General features: G+C 35.1%; 1 protein-coding gene across 1 annotated transcript in view; it reads left to right on the top strand.

Moving 5' to 3' along the window:
• The first annotated feature begins 17,769 nt into the window (after window positions 1-17,769).
• Window positions 17,770-20,208, top strand: part of LOC148953182 (DBH-like monooxygenase protein 2) — a 65,313-nt gene continuing 62,874 nt past the window's right edge. The window contains exon 1 of the mRNA XM_089087563.1: window positions 17,770-17,874. Within this exon, the coding sequence (XP_088943689.1) occupies window positions 17,770-17,874 (105 nt within the window). The remainder of the gene's footprint in view (window positions 17,875-20,208) is intronic.

Genomic DNA, 20,208 nt, shown 5'->3' on the forward strand with positions numbered 1-20,208 from the left:
TGCTTGAATATCTTGTTTGGTACTCCATACTCCGTCCTGGCCTTCCATATTGCGCTGGCCTTCCACGTTGGCCTTACTCCGTCTTGACCTTCCACGTTGCGCTAGACACGAAAAAAGTTGTGAAGAACTATGGTGAATATTTTAGCAGCAATGCAGCTGAAGGAGATCCCGCAATGATTGCTGTTATTGTCTTTAGCCCATTTTTTGAAGACCGGAAGGATGATAGTCTCCCCAATCCTGTGGAACCATTTCTTCTTCCCATACACGACAAGTTTGTTTATGACGAGCGAGCTGACAAGTGCTGTCCCTACATATCTGTTCAGCCGGGATAGGATCGAGACCAGGGGTTTTATTGCTTTTCAGGCAATTGATCGCTTGTCGGACTTAATCTGAAATTGGGGGAGCCATGTTCAAGTCCTTGTGGATACTGCTGGTTTTTTTTTATTTAATTTGTGATAGTTTTAAATAAATCCAGGATATTAACCCCCTCATTGGAGGGGGTTAATAGTTGATTTCCAGATAGAAATTATGTTTTTGAGGAGGACACTCCCCAACAGCCTTCAGAGCAAGGGTTGTAAGTTATGCCCTGGGGGCAGATAAGTTTTTTATAGACCGCGTTGTCGTAGAAACTTCAAAAAGGGCTCATTCGATTGGAAATTAAAATGGCTAGAGTCCTTTGTAATAGTCGAAAGTAATTGGAAGGCAACTAACACCCCTTCCACGCCCACCATTTCCCCAACAACACATCCAATCAAAAATTTGATATAGCCATTTTGTGCCACGCAGTTTAAGGCTCGGGAAATTATACCTTTGAGCAGGACACTCCTCCCAGTCTTCAGGGCAAGGGTTATAAGTTATGCCCTTGGGGACATCTAAGGTTTTTATTGAAATATTTGTCCTAGAAACTTGAAAAAGGGCTCATTCGATTGAAAACTCAAAGGGCTAGTGGCCTTTTTAATAGTCAAAAGTGATTTGAGGGCAACTAATCCCCTTCTCAAGCCCCCTTTTCCCCAAACACATCCAATCAAAATTTTTTGACAGCCATTTTTTCAACGTAGTTGAAAGTTCTGGAAATTCGGTCTTTTAGGATGATAACCCACTATTATGTATTCAAGGATGACAATCCCCCCCCCCCCGAGCCCCCAGGGCAAAGGTTGTAAGTTATGCCCTGGGGATATAAGGCTTGTAAGGTTCTCATAGATAGAGTTGTCGTAAAAACTTCAAAAGGGGCTCATTCAATTGGAAATTGAGAGGGCTAGTGCTCTTTTTGATAGTCAAAAGTAATTGGAGGGTGATTAACCCCCTTCTCACGCCGACCATTCCCCCAAACACATCCAATCAAAATTTTCAGATAGCCATTTTGTTCAACGTAGTAGAAAATTCTGGAAATTAGGTCTTTGAGGATGAGAACCCCTCCCCCCCCCCCTCCTGCAATCAGGGCAAGGGTTGTAAGTTATGCCCTGGGGCATATAAGGTTTTATTGAAAGCTTTGTCGTAGAAACTTCAAAAGGGCTCATTTGATTGGAAACTGAAAGGGCTAGTGCCTTTTTTAATAGTTGAAAGTGATTGGAGAGCGCCTAACGCCCCTCTCACGCCCACCATTTCCCCAAACACATCCAATCAAATTTTGAGACAGCCATTTTGTTTAACGTAGTTGAAAGTTCTGGAAATTAGGTAAGAGAGGATGACAACCACCATAACAGCCCTTAGGGTAAGGGTTGTAATTTATACCCTGGGGGTATATAAGGTGTTATTAGAAAGCGTTGTCGTAGAAACTCAAAAAGGGCTCATTCGATAGGAAATCGAAAGGCCTAGTGCCCTTTTTAATATTCGAAAGTGATTGGAGGGTGACTAACCCCCCTCTCACGCCCACCATTCCCCAAAACACATCCAATCAAAATTTTGAGACAGCCATTTTGTTCAACGTAGTAGAACATTCTGGAAATGAGGTCTTTAGGGATGACAACCCCCCCCCCCCAGCCATCAGGGCAAGGGTTGTGAGTTATGCCCTGGGGGCATATAAGGTTTTTATTGAAAGCGTTGTCGTAGAAACTTCAAAAGGGACCATTCGATTGGAAACTGAAAGGGCTAGTGCCTTTTTTAATAGTTGAAAGTGATTGGAGAGCGACTAGCACCCCTCTCACTTCCACCATTTCCCCAAACACATCCAATCAAAATTTTCAAATAGCCATTTTGTTTAACGTAGTTGAAGTTCTGGAAATTAGGTCTTAGAGGATGACAACCACCCTAACAGCCCTTAGGGTAAGAGTTGTAATTTATGCCCTGTTTATAATAAAGAATGACTTCTTCCCTATGCTAAATTTTATACGCCACTTAATTATCCGGGTTGCAGCGGTAGCTAGCAACCTAGTAAGAGACGATCACGTCCAATGTAAAGAAATATAAAAACCCATAGCTCCTAACAAAGGAGTCAGATCAAAACAAAAAGTACATCATTAGAACCGCCTTGTCCGAACCCCTGTATAGTAAACTTTCTGTCCCTTGGCTTGAACAGCAAGGGAAATATCTTGGCTTGAAAATCAAGAAAAGTGGCAGCTACTACAACATTCTGCCTAAGCGGGATTTGTTTTTTTCTCTTTTTTTCTTTTGTATCCAGAGATAGCTTGGCACTGGAACATCGTAGATATTTGTTAAATGGCTCATTTTAAAGAAAATTAATTTGGTTAAAAATCTATAGTAACTAAAATAAATTATTTCTAAAAGAGAATAAATTTTTCCACCAAAAAGTGCATTTTTGATGTCTTTTCACACTGCAGTCGTTCAAACATAATCTTATACCAGCGGTAAGATTTGAACCCACGCCTCTGAAGAGACTGGTGGCTAACACCAGTGCCTTGGACCGCTCGGCCAGGCTGCCTCTCATAAATATATATTTGAATCCGGGCTGCAGCAGTAGTTAGCAACCTAGCAAGAAACGATCAGTCCAATGCTATCCGGGTTGCAGCGGTAGCTAGCAACCTAGTAAGAGACGATCACGTCCAATGTTAAGAAATATAAAAACCCATAGCTCTTAAAAAAAAGAGTCATATCAAAACAAAAAGTACACCATTAGAACCGCCTTGTCCGAAACCCCTGTATAGGAAACTTTCTGTCCCTTGGCTTGAACAGCAAGGGAAATATATTGGCTTGAAAATCATATAGTAAAGAACGAACTTCAGTCCATAGTAACTAAAACATTATAATAAAGAACGACCTCTTGCCTATACTAAATTTTATAGCCCACTTAACTAGAGTATAGGCTAGTACAGTTATTATATTTAAGGTCAATATATTAAAATTTTCCACTAAAAGATCCGGGTTGCAGCGGTAGCTAGCAACCTAGTAAGAGACGATCACGTCCAATGTTAAGAAATATAAAAACCCATAGTTCCTAAAAAAAAGAGTCAGATCAAAACAAAAAGTACACCTTTAGAACCACCCTGTGTGAAACCCCTGCACAGTAAAATTTCTGTCCCTTGGCTTGAACAGCAAGGGACATATATTGCCTTGAAAATCAAGAAAAATGGCAGCTACTACAACATTCTGCCTAAACGGGATATTTTTTTTCTTTTTTTCTTTCTTTTCCAGAGATAGCTTTGCACTGGAACATCGTAGAGAGTTGTTCAATGGCTCATTTTAAAGGAAATTAATTGGGTTAAAAACCTTTTGTAACTAAAATATATTATTTCTAAAAGAGAATAAATTTTTCCACCAAAAACTGCATTTTTGATGTGTTTTCACACTGCAGTCTTTCAAACATAATCGTAAACCAGCGGTAAGACTTGAACCCACGCCTCCGAAGAGACTGGTGGCTAACACCAGTGCCTTGGACCACTCGGCCAGGCTGCCTCTCATAAATAAATATATATGTGAATTTGTGTTGCAGCAGTAGCTGCAACCCAAAATTTAGTATAGGACTTCTTGCCTATACTAAATTTTATACGCCACTTAATTATAGTATAAGTTCAACAGATAGCTTTGCACTGGAACATCGTAGAGAGTTGTTCAATGGCTCATTTTAAAGGAAATTAATGGGGTTAAAAACTTTTTGTAATTAAAACAAATTATTTTTATTACATGAAGAAATTCTAATTATTTTCCTTAAGAAATCATCATAAGTTATAATAAAGAACGACCTCTTGCCTATACTAAATTTTACACGCCACTTAGTCCGGGTTGCAGCGGTAGCTAGCAACCTATTAAGAGACGATCACGCCCAATGTTAAGAAATAAAAAAAAACCATAGCTCCTAAAACAGCAGTCAGATCAAAACAAAATGTACACCATTAGAACCGCCTTGTCCGAAACCCCTGTATAGAAAACTTTCTGTCATTTGGCTTGAACAGCAAGGGAAATATATTGGCTTCAAAATCAAGAAAATTGACTTTAACCACGTTATTCTCCACAAACGGGATATTTTTTTTTCTTTTGTTTCCAGAGATAGCTTGGCACTGGAACATCGTAGAGAGTTGCTCAATAGCTCATTTTAAAGAAAATCTCTAGATCTAGCGCCTTTTGCACTTATTTTATTTTTTAATTAATTATTTTTTACGAAAAACTTAATTTTTTAAATACATTACAGTAAAGAACGATCTTTCGCCAATAGTAACTGATATATGGTGGTTTTTGACTTTACAATAAGGAACGAACTGAACCCATAGTAACTTAAGTATTAAATTAAACGGTTCGTGGTCATAACAAAGAGCTGTGTAATGGCTCATTTTAAAGGAAACTGCTGTATATAGAAACCTTTTGTAATTAACAAAATTAATTATTATTATTATAAAACAAATTGTTACGATGTGGTAAAAAACTAACTATAGGCAATAGTAACTAATTTAATTTTGAAAAGAAAGAATAACGCCAGAAACCTAAATGGTAGCATTAGTAAGCTACATTTCATAAGAACCGTCCCCCGGGAATTGAACTCGGATCGCAGGATTCGAAGTCTTAAGTGCTAACCACAACACAGGAAACGTTCTTTAAAGAAAGCATTTTAACAGTATATGATAACTTAAAGACCAAACTCTAACCATCAGTATTGCCAATCAGTTCGTGTTAACGAACTTTATAGCAATTTCAAACAGTTCGTGGGATCCAAGTTGCAGCGGTAGCTAGCAATCCGGGTTGCAGCGGTAGCTAGCAACCTATTAAGAGACGATCACGTCTAATGTTAAGATATATGTGGTAAAGCTTTCTAATTTAGTTAATTATTAATTGAGTAAAAATATATTAAGACGCAAAAACAAAGTTTCAAAATACCACTTTTTAAGATAAAGATACAAATCGTGGAATGTGTGGGCTTGGAGGGAACTTGTGCAATAACCAATTTCCTGGCTAAATGCGTCAATGTACCGGAAGGACGTGGTTGGTTTTTCATATATATACCCCGATTTTTGAGATTGAAGACAGACTTTTTGGCTTGCAGGGCGAACCTCTGCCCATTTATTTTCTCGTTAGAAATACCTTGGGATCTTGTCGGATCATTGTAAGTGTCTTTATCTTATTATATATAATTGTAGTTTCTGACACTTTTGGTCTACTTGGGACAGCCAGTCCCAGTAGAATATCTATATCTGTTATTATTATGTGTAAATTGAATAAAAGTATTGTATTTTAGACAACCTCTCTACGATCTACCTTTAGCCCCTCGAACATACCCAGTCGGTACGCCTCATTAGTTTGGTCATAGCCTATGGCACGCTACCAAAGTTATATTACCTTAGGGCCAGAGTTTATCTCCCCTATAAAGGGAGAATAAAGGCATCTACAACTACAGCCCCCAAATACCATAAAATACACTTTACAACATATATAAAAACCCATAGCTCCTAAGAAAAAGGTCAGATCAAAACAAAAAGTACACCATTAGAACCGCCATGTCTGAAACCCCTGTATAGAAAACTTTCTGTCACTTGGCTTGAACAGCAAGGGAAATATATTGGCTTGAAAATCAAGAAAATTGACTTTAACCACGTTATTCTCCTACAAACGGCATATTTTTTTCTTTCTATTTTTCTTTTCTTTTCAACATATAGCTTGGCACTGGAACATCGTAGAGAGTTGTTCAATGGCTCATTTTAAAGGAAATTAATTGAGTTGAAAATCTTTTGTAACTAAAATAAATTATTTCTAAAAGAGAATAAATTTTAACACTGAAAACTGCATTTTTTATGTCTTTTCATACTGCAGTCTTTTCAAAGATATTTGATTTTTGTACATAAATCATAATATTATATACCAGCGGTAAGATTTGAACCAACGCCTCCGAAGAGTCTAGTGGCTAACACCAGCGCCTTTGACCACTCGGCCACGCTACCTCGCATAACTATATATGTGAATCCGGGTTGCAGCAGTAGCTAGCAGCCTAGTAAGAGACGATCAGTCCAATACTAAGAAATATAAAACCCAGAACTCCTAAAAATAGAGTCAGATCAAAACAAAAGTACATCATTAGAACCAACTTGTCTGAAACCCTACTATATAAATAATGAATGTCGTCATAGTTTTATTAGAGCTATGACGTGAATAGAAAAAAACGACATTATGTTGTTGTTTCTGAAGACGTCATGAAATAATAACATTACGCCATGACGTCATGAAATATCATTACGCCATGACGTATTAATTACTATACAGTCAGCGACAAAGATATAATGGTCTAATTCATGATTAAATAATGGTTAAATCAAAACAAGCTACACGCAAGTTAAAGAAACAGTTCTACACAAAAAACAGAAGTAGCATCTTGAAAAGAGAAAAGCAAAGGTATTCAACCGACCAGGCGTATCGAGAAGTAAAAATTGAGAGAGCCAAACAAAACAGCAAGGAGCGTTATCACAATGATGAAGTTTATAGAGAGGCAACAATTCAGATCTAATACTTCCGCAGATTTTTTCCTAGCCCACGATGGTGCCTGTACATGGCCCAGGATACTTCTGAGCATGAATGCACCGAAATATTTTAGGCAAGCTTTTTTCAGTGGCAGTCTCTGTGTCTCTTCAATGTAGCTGAAAGGTCCGGAAATTATATGTTTGATGATGAAAACCTTCCCCCCATAGCCCTCAGGACAAGGATTGTAAGTTATGCCCTTGGGGTATATAAGTTTTTATAGAAAATTTCGTTGTAGAAGCTTCAAAAAGGGTTCATTTAATTGGAAATTAGTGCCCTTTTTAAAAGTCAAAAGTGATTGAAGGGCAACTAACTCCCCTCTCACACCCAGTATTTTCCCAAACACATCCAATCAAAATTTTGAGATAGCCATTTTGTTCAATGTAGTTGAAAGTTCTGAAAATTATGTCTTTGAGGATGACAATCCCCCCCCCCTCCCCATACCCCTCAGGGTAAGGGTTTTAAGTTAAGCCCTGGGGGCATATAAGGTTTTTATAGAAATCATTGTCGTAGAAACTTCAAAAAGGGCTCATTCGAATGGAAATTGAAAGTGATAGTGCCCTTTTTAATAGTCAAAAATTATTGGAGAGCAACTAACCCTCTTCTCACGCCCACTATTTGCCCAAAAACATCCAATCAAAATTTTGAGATAGACATTTTGTTCAACATAGTTAAAAGCTTTTGAAATTATGTCTTTGAGTATGACATCCCCCCCCCCTCCACAGCCCTTAGACTAAGGCTGTAAGTTATTTCCTTGGGGCATATAAGGTTTTTATAGAAAGTGTTGTCATAAAAACTTGAAAAAGGCCTCATTCAGTTGGAAATTGAAAGGGTTAGTGCCCTTTTTGATATTTAAAACTGATTAGAGAGCAACTAAACCCCCTCTCATACCCACCCTTTCCCCAAACACATCCAATCAAAATTTTGAGATAGATATTTTGCTCAACATAGTTGAAAGTTCTGATGAGATTGAATAAATTCTTTATCAACATCTTTTTCCGGATACATGGGACATTGTCAAAATCTAACTATCAGAGTGAATGAATTCTTTATCAACTTCTTTTGTCTATTACATCAGATAAAATTCACAAAATCTAAGTATCAGAGTGAATAAATTCTCTATCTACATCCTTTGCCGGATATGTAGGTTAACATTATCAAAACCTAATAATATGAGAGTGATGAAGTTCTATATCAACATCTATTGTCAGATACATGTGATAACATTGATTAAATATAACTATCAGAGTGAATAAATTTTTTCTATCAACATCTTTGTCAGATAGATTGGATAAAATTGACTAAATCAAAGTATCAGAGTGAATAAATTCTTTATCAATGTTCTTTGACAGTTACGTTGTTAACACTTTCAAAATTTAAGTATCAAAGTGAACAAACTCTTTATCAACATGCTTTATTGATATCATTTGTCGGATATGTCAGATAACATTTACAAAATTTATATATTAGAATGAATAAATTCTTTATCATCATCCTTTGTCAGATACCTTGGATAAAATTAACAAAATATAAGTATCAGAGCGAATAAATTCTTTATCATTATCATATTCTGGATATATCGCTTATCCGGATAAAATTGACAAAATCTAAGTATCAGATTGGATAAATTCTTTATCAGTACATTTTGTCAGATATGTCGGAGGCATTGTCAAAATCTAAGTATCAGAGTGATTAAATTCTTTATTAACTTATTTTGTGTGATACATCGGATAACATTCACAAAATCTAAGTATCAGAGCGAATAAATCCATTATCATCATCATTTGTCAGATACGCTTGATAAAATTGAGAAAATCCAAGTATCAGAGTGAATAAATTCGTTATCAAGGTCTTTTGACAAATACTTTTATTAACATTGACAAAATATAAGTATCGGAGTGAATAAGTTCTTTAATAACATTTTTTTCGACATCATTTGTCGGATACGTTGGATAACATTGACAAAATCTATTTATTAGAATGAATAAATTCTTTATCAACATCATTTGTCGTAGGATAAAATTGACAAAATCTAATTATCAGAGTGAAAAAATTCTTTATCAACATCCAATACTGGATATGTCGGGTAACATCATCAAAATCTAAGTATCAGATTCATTAAATTCTATATCAACATCCTTTGTCGGATACATAGAATAATATTGAAAAAATCTAAGCGTCAGAGTGAATAAATTCTTTATCAATGCACTTTGCCGGTAATGTCACTTGACACCGATAAAATTTAAGTATCAGAGCGAACAAATTCCTTATTAACATTCTTTATCGATATCATTTGTCAGACACCCCTGATAGCATTGACAAAATCTATGTATTAGAATGAATAGATTTTTTCTATCAGCATCTTTGTCGGATAAATCGGATAAAATTGACAAAATCTAATTATCAGATTAAACAATTTTTTTCTATCAGCATCTTTGTCGGATAAATCAGATAAAATTTATAAAATCTAAGTATCAGATTGAATAAACAGTTTATCAACATCTTTCGGCGGATGCATCGGATAACATTGTCAAAATCTAACTATCAGATTGAATGAATTCTTGATCAACTTCTTTTGTCTATTGGATAAGATAACATTCACAAAATCTAAGTATCAAAGTGAATAAATTCTCTATCAACATCCTTTGCCAGATATGTAGGTTAATATTATCAAAACCTAAGTGTCAGAGTGATGAAATTCTGTGTCAACATCTATTGTCAAATAGATGGGACAACATTGATACAATCTAACTATTAGAGTGAATAAATTTTTACTATCAACATATTTGTCAGATACATTAGATAAAATTGAGTAAATCTAAGCATCATAATGAATAAATTATTTATCAATATCTTTTGACATTTTATGACTAGAAAATTCAGGGAATCAGTTTTAGTAGTATACGCCCCTGTAGAACCGACTGACGGAGATACTAGAGACTCAGATGAATTTTACTTACAATTACAGGAACAAATAGAGAGGTCCCAGGCAGAAATATGATATTATTACTGGGAAATTTTAACGCCCAGTTTGGTAGAAATAGGGATAGATGGCATCCCAGCCTAGTTAAATTTGGTGTAGGTAAATAAAACAGTAATGGATACAGACTTTTGCAATTTTGTTGGTATAACAATCTAGTTATAACCATTACGGTGTTTGGTCATAAAATGGCTCATAAGTTAACATGGTATTGACGTGATGGTAAGACAGCAAACCTTATTGATTATTTTATACTGAACCGAAGACTGGTAGGATCAACACAAGATATTAGGGTATATAGGAGTGCCGTTATTGATGTTAAAAGTAAAGATCACCATCTAGTAGTGTCAAGGGTTAATTTAAAGCTGAAATATCGGAAGGGTAACTACTTCCGGGGAAGTTATGATGTTGGTAGACTCCAGGACAAGAATTTGAGAGAAACTTTCCAGGAACAGTTGAATAATAAACTTGAGAGCTTAAAGTTTGATAATGTGGAAGATGGTTGGAATAATTTTAGAAAAATCATTTATGAAGTTGCTGAAGGTGTATTAGGGAAGAAAGCTTGAACTGCAGCTAAGAATATTAGTGAAAAAGCTTTATGTTTAATAGAAAGGAGAAAGGACTTGTATAAGTATTATCTGAGTGATAGATCGTATGAAAACAAAAGAAATGTAAAGAAAGTGGAGAAAGAATTATAATATGAACTAAGGAGGTGTGAAGTGGAGGCCATGGATAAAATTGCCGAGGATCTGGAAAATGCAGCTAGACGGCATAATAGTAAAATATTGTACTGCACGTTAACAAATTGAGAGGGAGTAGTCAATCCGGACTTGGCCCAGTTAAAGTTAGGACTGGGGTCACAATTAGCGATAAGGAAAACTAAATAGAGATGGGCTGAAAATTTTGAGAATTTGCTGAACTGAGATAGAGTTGCGAGAAAAAATATAGAGGAAAATGAAAAAGTTTGTGATGCCTTGGATGTGAAGGAAGATTTGTTTTGTGAGGAAGAATTAGCAACAGTACTAAAAGGATTAAAGAATAATAAGGCTCCAGGTGCTGATAGGGTGGTAAGTGAGTTTCTTATATATGGTGGCTCTGAGGTTAGAAACAAGTGACTGAAGATTATGAATATGATTTTTGAAAAAGGGGAAATACCTAACGATTTTAGGAAAACCTTAATTAAGCCACTTTATAAGAAAGGTGATAAAACTGAGTGGGGTAATTATCGAGGCATTAGTCTGGTCTTTGTAGGTACTAAATTACTTAGTAATATGATGCCTTTTAGACTCAGAGATGCCGTACACAAAGTTTTAAGAGAAGAGCAGTGCGGTTTTAGAAAAGGTATAGGATGTGTCGACCAAATTTTATCTCTTAGCCTAATAATTGAGAAGTGCCTGAGTTTTCAAAAACATTTGGTCCTCAGTTTCATAGATTGTGAGCAAGCGTTCGATTCTGTTGATAGAAGAGCTTTAGTAAAGGTTTTAGCCTTGTATGGTATACCAGACAAATACATTAAAGTGATTGGTGTTATGTACGAGAGTAACACTGCTGCTGTTAAGGTAGGAAATGAGGTTAGCAGCTGATTTTGTATTAAATTAGGAGTTAAGCAGGGTTGTGTTCTATCCCCCTTCATATGGATTACTTTGATGGACTTTGTTTTAAGGAGCACAGGAAAGGCAATGGAAGACCACGGAATCAAATGGGAAGGAAAAAGTCTCCTGAGCAAAATGAATGAAGTTTTAGAGCTTTTGCGAGTTCAGGGTGCTAGAAGTGGTTTGAAAATTTATTTTAGGAAGACTAAGTTACTAAGGCTAGGAATAGGTGAAGATGAAAAAATGACGTTGGGTAATGAAAAGATTAATCAGGTGGGTAGCTTCACTTATCTTGGTAGTATTAATAGTAAAAATGGTGGAAGCAGTGAAGATGTTAAAAGTAGAATAGCCAAAGCTCAAGGTGTTTTTTCACAGTTAAAAAAGTCTGGAAGAATCGGAAGATAAGTCTGCAAGACAAGATTAGAATATTAGAAGCTACAGTGATGACAGTGGTCAAATATGGCTCTGAAGCATGGACACTCCGAAAGGCGGATGAAGATTTGCTAGATGTTTCCAGAGAAATCGCTTAAGGATTGTTCTGGGTACCCGGCTGACTGACCGTATTTCAAACAATAGGCTATACGAAAAATGTGGTTGAATACGGTTCTCTAGGGCTATAATGAAAGAAAGGTTGAGGTGGCTAGGGCACGTTGTGCGGATGAAGGATGAAAGATTGCCGAAGATTGTTCTTTACCGCCAACCATCTAGGGCTAAACAGAAAGCAGGTCGTCCCCGTCTGTGGTGGGAGGACGTCATAAAGAAAGATTTAAAGGAAATGGGTACTTCGTGGGTGGGTAAAAAAAGGGAGGCTTTGAATAGATTGGGGTGGACAAGGAGCGTGCGTGGCTGTGTTGGCCTCAGGCGGCTTGGTGCTGCGGTGAGTTGTTAGTAGTAGTAGTAGTAGTTTGACAGATACGTTTGATAACACTGACAAAATTTAAGCATCAAAGTGAACAAACTCTTTATCAACATTCTTTATCGATATCATTTGTCGGATATGTCGGATAATATTGGCAAAATCTATGTGTTAGAACTAATAAATTCTTTATCATCATCCTTTGTCTGATACGTCGTATAAAATTGAGAAATTCTGAGTATCAGGGTGAATAAATTCTTCATCAGCATCTTTTGTCAGATATGTCGGAAAAAATTGACAAAATCTAAGCATTAGAGCGAATAAATTCTTTACCATGATCATCATATGCCGGACACATCGGTTGTCCGGATAAATTTGACAAAATCTAAGTATCAAATTGAATCAATCCTTTATCATCATCCTTTGTCAGATATATCAGATAACATTGTCAAAATCTAAGTATCAGAGTGAATAAATTCTTTATCAACTTCCTCTTATCAACATCCTTTGTCGGATACGTCGGATAAAATTGACAAAATCTATGTATCAGAGCGAACAAATTCTTTATCAACATCCTATGCTGGATACGTGAGATAACATTATCAAAATCTAAGTATCAGAGTGACTAGATTCTATAACAACATCCTTTGTCGGATACATAGGATAAAATTGACCAAATCCAAGTGTCAGAGTGAATAAACTCTTTATCAAAACCTTTTGTCGGATAGGTCAGGATAAAATTGATAAGTTCTAAGTATCAGAAGGAATAGATTGGAACAGGGTATAAAGAACGTTCAAAAAATTTATTCTTAGAAGTTTTAAGATGATGCACAAGACTCTTGTTAGGCCACTGATGGAGCACAATTCTTAAGCATGGTACCCGTCGAATTAGTCAGATTGATTCCTGATTTAAAATTTAAAAAGATGTGTAACTAATTTTGTCCTGTACTTTAAGCATTTATCATCTGAGACTTATTTGTATATAAAAAAAACTGAACTGAAGAGAAATACGATTTTTTAAAAAAAGGGATGATCGGGTGGAAGTTAAGAGCAAAGTTTTTTACACTTAAAACGAACAGATATTACGGCTTGGCAGCCTATGCAACTTTTAACAATAAAACGTGCTTAAATAAACATAGTCGAAATAGGCCCCAATGCTCACGGAGTTTGAAATGCCTATCCCTGGCCGAAAAAAGACGATGTTGTTTTAGGAGCAGAAAAGTCCTGAAGCAATCTGCAGAAAATACTAACTTATAAGGATCTCAATTTTCTCTTGCCGGTACTGATATTGATAATTCGTAGTATGTAATAAAAATATTCTATGATTCTTTAGCACAAAAAGAAATTTTATTATCATAACTGAAAAGTCGCTAATCAGCAATCAAATATGACAAAACTGATTTATAAGGGATCATGCATACCCGCCATCCAATGCTGCAATCTCGAAATAAGGGAAATTCAATACCCCTCACCCAGAAAATTCCTTACGAAAAATTCCCCACCTTAGGAAAACTCTTGCTCCATGAAAATTCCCCCAGAAAATTCTCTCCCATGAAGAATTATTCCCATGAAACAATAACGATCGTATTTTCAAACTTGATAGTATTTGAAAATTCTCCCACGGAAAGTTCAGAAACCAGAAAATCCCCCTTCCCCCGTCGTAAGATTTTCCTACATGACTACGAGCGGATATTAAAATTTTAGATTATTTAAAACATTAAATTAAAATTATTAACTTACCGTTTGGCATAATATATATATATATATATATATATATATATATATATATATATATATATATATATATATATATATATATATATATATATATATATATATATATATATATATATATATATATATATATATATATATATATATATTTCATTGTATAATTTCTTCGATAACTGCGTATTTTTGGGGGTAGTTCAATTCCTATTCTAAATTATACAAGTCTTCATTTTCTAAGAAATATTTATGAGTAACTTTAAAGTTAACGATTTTTAAATGTTCAGAATCTGTGTAAATAATACATTTTGTTGCTGCATATTCTTGATTAAGTTATTCTTAGCCTTCCACTGACGCAAATACAAAAATATTGCCGTCAGACAACAACATCTTTAAATGTTTCTAATTTTGCCGTTTTTCCATTTTCAAGTTTACGAGAATTGCGTAATGCAATTCTGCATGCTGGATTCAAATTGAATCAGTCTTTTCTAGAGCCCGTATTTTATGCATAATGATTTTTTGAATATAGTTTCGTCTGAACCAAGACGTGTGTGCATATTTTTTGTTTGGAGGGGGGGGGCTTAGGTAAAACCATAACAATTACACAATTTTTATTGAAAATATAACACGAAAATCGTATAACTTTCATGTCTAGGAGTGGAGGAAGGGGGACGTGAACTTAAGTTTTCCACCCGGACTTAAGTTTTCCGCCCGCCATGGACTTAAGGTCAGTATTCTGCGGATGGCAACCACTTCTTAAGTGCCTCGCAAGGTATTCCCTTTTTGTCTTATTTTTGCTTAAGGCTCTGTTTTTATTTTTTTTTTTAAATGAAAGTATTTGTCTTTGATAGCCTATTAGCCTCATCTGAATCTAAGCTGAGGAACAATATGATGTTTTGAAAAGGAGTATTACCATCGTTTCACTGTATTAGAGTTCTTAAGCCTTTGTTTTTGATTTTATAAAGCTCTAAAAGATCTTTTGACCAGTATCTAGCATATTCGAAACCAAGAACAAGTAAACAGTAATGTATAATTCAGACATAATGACAATTATTCGAATCAACATTTAATAACAATTTTAATAATCATTGAAAGAAACATATTCTTTATGGTTCTACACAAGGACATTCAAAGTCAATCGAGGGATAGCTCTCAGTTACATCAATTTAGCACATCAACTCCTCTATATAAAAAAACAAAAAACATATGCTATTGTTCTACTCAAACAGTATACCATTTCAGGTGCTGGAAGATATCCTGTTCCAGTTGTGAACTTCGTGCTAGGAAGGCTATTGTATCCTTTGTGTCCACGTTCCGCTTCTACCTGTAATGTATATCCGGTACAGCATAGCAATAATTTTTGTTCGTCTTCAGTTCCAACTTTACTTTTTACTTTTATGAGAAAACCTCTTTTTTTTAAACAATTTGTCTAAAGTACTGGCAGTACCATAAAGACAGAATAACTGACAGAACCTCAAATTAAATTTACTTTAAAGTGGGAAGGTTCGGATACAGACTAACAGCACTAATCTGCAAATATTTTCAAAACTAAAGGTGTTTTGATGGAAAGTAATTAGTTATATCAGGACAAGATAGGGATCAGAAATGAAGTTATATAGTAGGTAAACTTTGAACAACAGAATAACAGAGGAAATAACAGAAATTGGGGGGGGGGGAGCAAGTGATTCTCATACCTCTTGAAAGGCATGAGATAGATAAAAAGCTCCAATTTGCAATATCCACAATAAAATTGTATAAGTATCCGATAAACTAATGACACAAGTTTTCCTTCTAAAAATAGAAAATATTTTTCTCCCCTCTTATCAGAAAAGTTTCCTGATGGTTTTAGCATAGCAAAAGTATAGCCTGATCTTGAGGAACGAGAGGCTGGAAGCAAGTTTCTTTCAATGGCATCCGCTGAAACACTAATCTGTTGCTCTTTAGTACCGGAGTATCATATGTTATTTCTTTTTTAAAGATAAATAAGATGAAAACATGCTATTCTTATCAATCGCCTGTCATTTTCTCTCTCCAGTGTTTGTATTTCTATTAAAGCCACACACAAAATATATATTGTAAATTTTAATTTAACTACTTAACACGCAGATCAACTATGAAAAACTAAGATAAGCTATTGGGAAATTATATTCAGTTTAAATAAACGTTATATAATTATTGACATTGTAAGTTCTATGTTTTTGTCTTTTAAGAAAAAACTAGGTCAAAGTGGCAATAAGAAGATGTCAACCTTTATGTGGTCTTCTGAGGGTTTTCATGAGTTGTTATAAACAACTTTAAAAGCATACTTCTTCAGTAACTACAGTTTATCAATATAAAATGTGTTTTTTGTTTAGCTCCTTGCCTTATTATTCTGCAGAGGTAACCCTCCCTCCACCCCCTAAAATTATTCTTAACCTTAGGGCCTAAAATAATTTGCACAACATTTTGGTTCTACTTCCTCCTTATCATTAGAGAAATTATAATAATTGTGATCATTAAGTGTCTTTTTGCCCTAGTAATTAGTTTTGAATTGTGAGTTGATGTTCTATACGTTTTTTATTCTTGGAAAACGCTCTACTAGCCTTCAAGTTGTCCTTTCTATGAAAAAAAAAAATAAAAAAAAAAACGCTCAAACGTATTGGACTTCCAATAAAACAGTTTTAATCAGAGGCATTTAATCAGATTCATTTTTTTAAGGATAGATAAAAAATTACCCCAATAAGATTTGAGCTACCGCCCCCTTAAGCTTTCTAAAGAATATACCGTTATTTTTGCTTTACGGACATAATATTTATCTTGTGTCGTTCTTCTTGCCGTACTGTAACATCGAAAAACTAAGTCGCAAATCAACTAAGAAACACTAAGCAAAACATTGGGAAATTATTATTAATATAAATAAGCGTTGTACAATTATTAACACTGGAAGTTCTATTTTTTTGTCTTATAAGAAAATAACTAGGTTGGAGTGACAATAAATATTAGAGGGCGTCAAACTTTATGAGGTATGCAGAGGGGTTTCATGAATCATTATAAACCACTTTAAAGGCATTTTTCTTCAGCAAGTACAATTTTCCAATGTCGGCCATAACAAGATAACCTTTTGCTTTAGTTCCAAGCTTTAGTATTATTTATTTTGTAAAGCTAACCCTCCCTCCGATCCTTAAAATTATTCTTAACCTTGGGGCCAAAAATAGGGCGCTACGGATGCACAATATCTTGGTTGAATCTCTTCCTTAATTTTAAGCAAATTATAGGAATTGTCATCATTAAGTTCTTCTTTGCCCTAGTATTTAGTTATGTCTTTCTTTGCCCTAGTATTAGTTCTTCTTTGCCCTAGTATTTAGTATTTAGTTATACATTCGTCCTTCTTAGAAAACTTTTATTTAACCTTCAAGTTCCCCTTCCTATGGAAAATAAAACGTTCAAATCAATTGGACTTCCAATAAAAATTTTTAACCGAAAAAACAGGGTTTTCTTCAAGTTCAAAGGAGATTACCGTCCTTGTCCGATCACTTCTCTGACGGATTCCAGTGCTTAGCCTTGATTTTTTATTTGTTACACGCAAAATTCAAACCTGAAATAATGAAACACGTAGAAAAATAAATATATGGTAGCTTTTATTTATGTAACAACCAGAGGACTTTGATCTTCTGATAAGGTCCGTAAACCTAATATATAAAAGTTTCTCATATTTTAAGGTTAATTAAGAATATATTTCGAACATGCAAGGAATAACCACAGTTTTTATACTTAGTTTTCTTTCAATTACATGTACAACTGTTTTGGGTATACGAGGCCAAAGTAAAGCAAGATACCTTTATGAAAAGGTATGAATACGTTCGTGTTTGTGCGCTTTATGCTCTCGTTTAGGTAGCGCTTGGCAACAAGTTTACCTAAGTTGCGAAAAATAGAGCAATTTTAAAATGACATCACAAAAAACATTACCAAAACGTTTCAGAAATGCAAGGTAAAAAGAGAAAGTGGTAATTTACTAATACGTGGAACAAAAATAAAAAATCTCTCTATTTTGAGATGAAACTAAATGATATGATTTTGTATTTACTGCTTGATTGATTCAATTCAATATGAAAGACCCCGTAGTTTGTAACTCTTACGTAGCCACGTTTTTGCTTAAGATATAAGGATGAAATTCCTTGCATTCGTAGCTTTCTTAATTACGATTAGCTAATAGCATTTATTAGTCGGCTAAAAGAGTGGAACTTCCAGATATGGATTAACAGCCATAATTAGTGTATGTTGAGATATTTTTAAGTTCATGCTCCATCCAATTCCTATTTGTTACGCTATAAAAGATCTTAAACTTAAAGAGCAGAAATCTTCGAGCATGGCATACACTTTAAAGTCTGCTATCGTTGAAGTGTAAAACATGAAATCTTGTACATAAAACCCTTCTTCTTTTTCTTTTTCAAAGTTAGGTTTATTTTGTTAGATACCTTACTGGTATGCACCCTCCGTACATTCCTGATATAGAGCGATTAAGGCATAAAATCTAGAATATAGTATAAGTTTTTTCAACTGAAAGTAAGGAATAACATAAAAACTCAAAACTTGCCACCTTTACCTCTTACGGAGACTATCTGTCTTGGCCTTACTCTAGTTAGCCATGGCTTAGCTCTCAAATCTTCCACCAAGCTGATTAAATTTAATAATAAATTTTTAGGCTCATGCACTGTCCAATCCCTATTTGTAACACCAAAAAAGATTTAAATTTAAAGGAGAGAAATCTTTGAGCATGACTTACACTTTAAAGTCTGCTCTCGTTGAAGTCTAAGTCTCGCACGATAGTTTCCTGGGTTTTAATTACTTCGTATATCAGAAGGGCAGCCTCCTCCTCAACCATTGCTCTTTGCACTAAAGTCCTCAAGTTCTTTAAAACACTTCTCATTCGGATTGAACGGCCGTTTTGTTTAAGTAATCTTTCCTAAGAAATTATTAAAAAATGTCAAAATTCAATGTAAGGAACAAGGGTTGAGGAAGAGGGATTCATCCCTAATTTTTATTTATTTTTTAAATACTTTTTATTTATTCTAAGTTTTGGTTTTGCTCCTTACTTTCAGTTGCAAAAACCTATTTTTCGATTTAATTTCTAAGCGTTTTTCAAATTGTGCCAGGAAATTCCTTTCCCTCCCACATTTCTTGGGTAAAACTTCCCCTGGAAAATTCTCACCGGAAACTTTCCTCCCCACGAAAAATTATCCTTGCGGAAAATACCCCCCCCCCTCCCTCATGGATAATATTCCCCTCACCCTTATTTCAGTATATTTCCCAATAAGAAATACTATATATTAACAGTGGGCAGATTGCGTAACATAGAGCATAGTTATTGGACATTTCAACTATGTTGAATCAAATGGCTATCTCAAAACGTAGATCGGATGTCCTTGGGTGAAAAAGGGATGCGGGAGTGGGCTAGTTGCCCTACAGTCTTTTTGGTCACTTAAAAAGGCTGCTGGAGCTATTGATTTCTGTTCAAATGAGCTTTGTCTCGATCTTTTAGGGCCATTGGTTTGGAGCCTGAAAAAAAAACCAGCAAATAAACGCGCATAAGAGATGTTGTTTCTCGCAAAAATTACAAATTTCACATTTTTGTAGATAGGAGCTTTAAACATCTACAGTAGGGTTCTCTGATTTGCTGAATCCGATGATGTGGTTTTTATCAAGATTATTTGCCACTTAGAGGTTGTTTTCCTCCTTTTTTATAAAATCAGGCAAATTTTCCCGGGCTCGTTGCTTGTGGTTAAATTTAATGAATTTTAAATGTTTGAAATCAGCAGAAAAGGCCAATTCTGTTGATGTATCAATTGTTATCACGATTCTGGTTTTTAGAGTCCGGCTACTTTTGGGCCGAGTCACTTCTTGCTTATAGTCCGTTACCTCAAACTGCTTGATGTGAATCCATGCCTGAATGTTTTATTTACCTAGTGCTCAGTATCTCAAAGTTTCGAGGGATGTCTGTTTTTGGAGGGAATGAGGGATGTATGGTGTAACCAGGCATGTGCCCAGTGAGTGGGGTTGTCTGGATCCACTCCCTGACGGAATCCTAAATTTTCGGGCATTTTATTTCTGATTTAAATCATCAAATAAAATTTATTTTTATTATAGTTTCCCACTCCTGAAAAAAATTAATGCGAACAGATGTA

The sequence above is a fragment of the Artemia sp. Qi Xiang Cuo genome, chromosome 4 (assembly GCF_049724085.1).
Source record: "Artemia sp. Qi Xiang Cuo chromosome 4, ASM4972408v1, whole genome shotgun sequence".
Lineage (NCBI taxonomy): Eukaryota > Metazoa > Arthropoda > Branchiopoda > Anostraca > Artemiidae > Artemia > Artemia sp. Qi Xiang Cuo.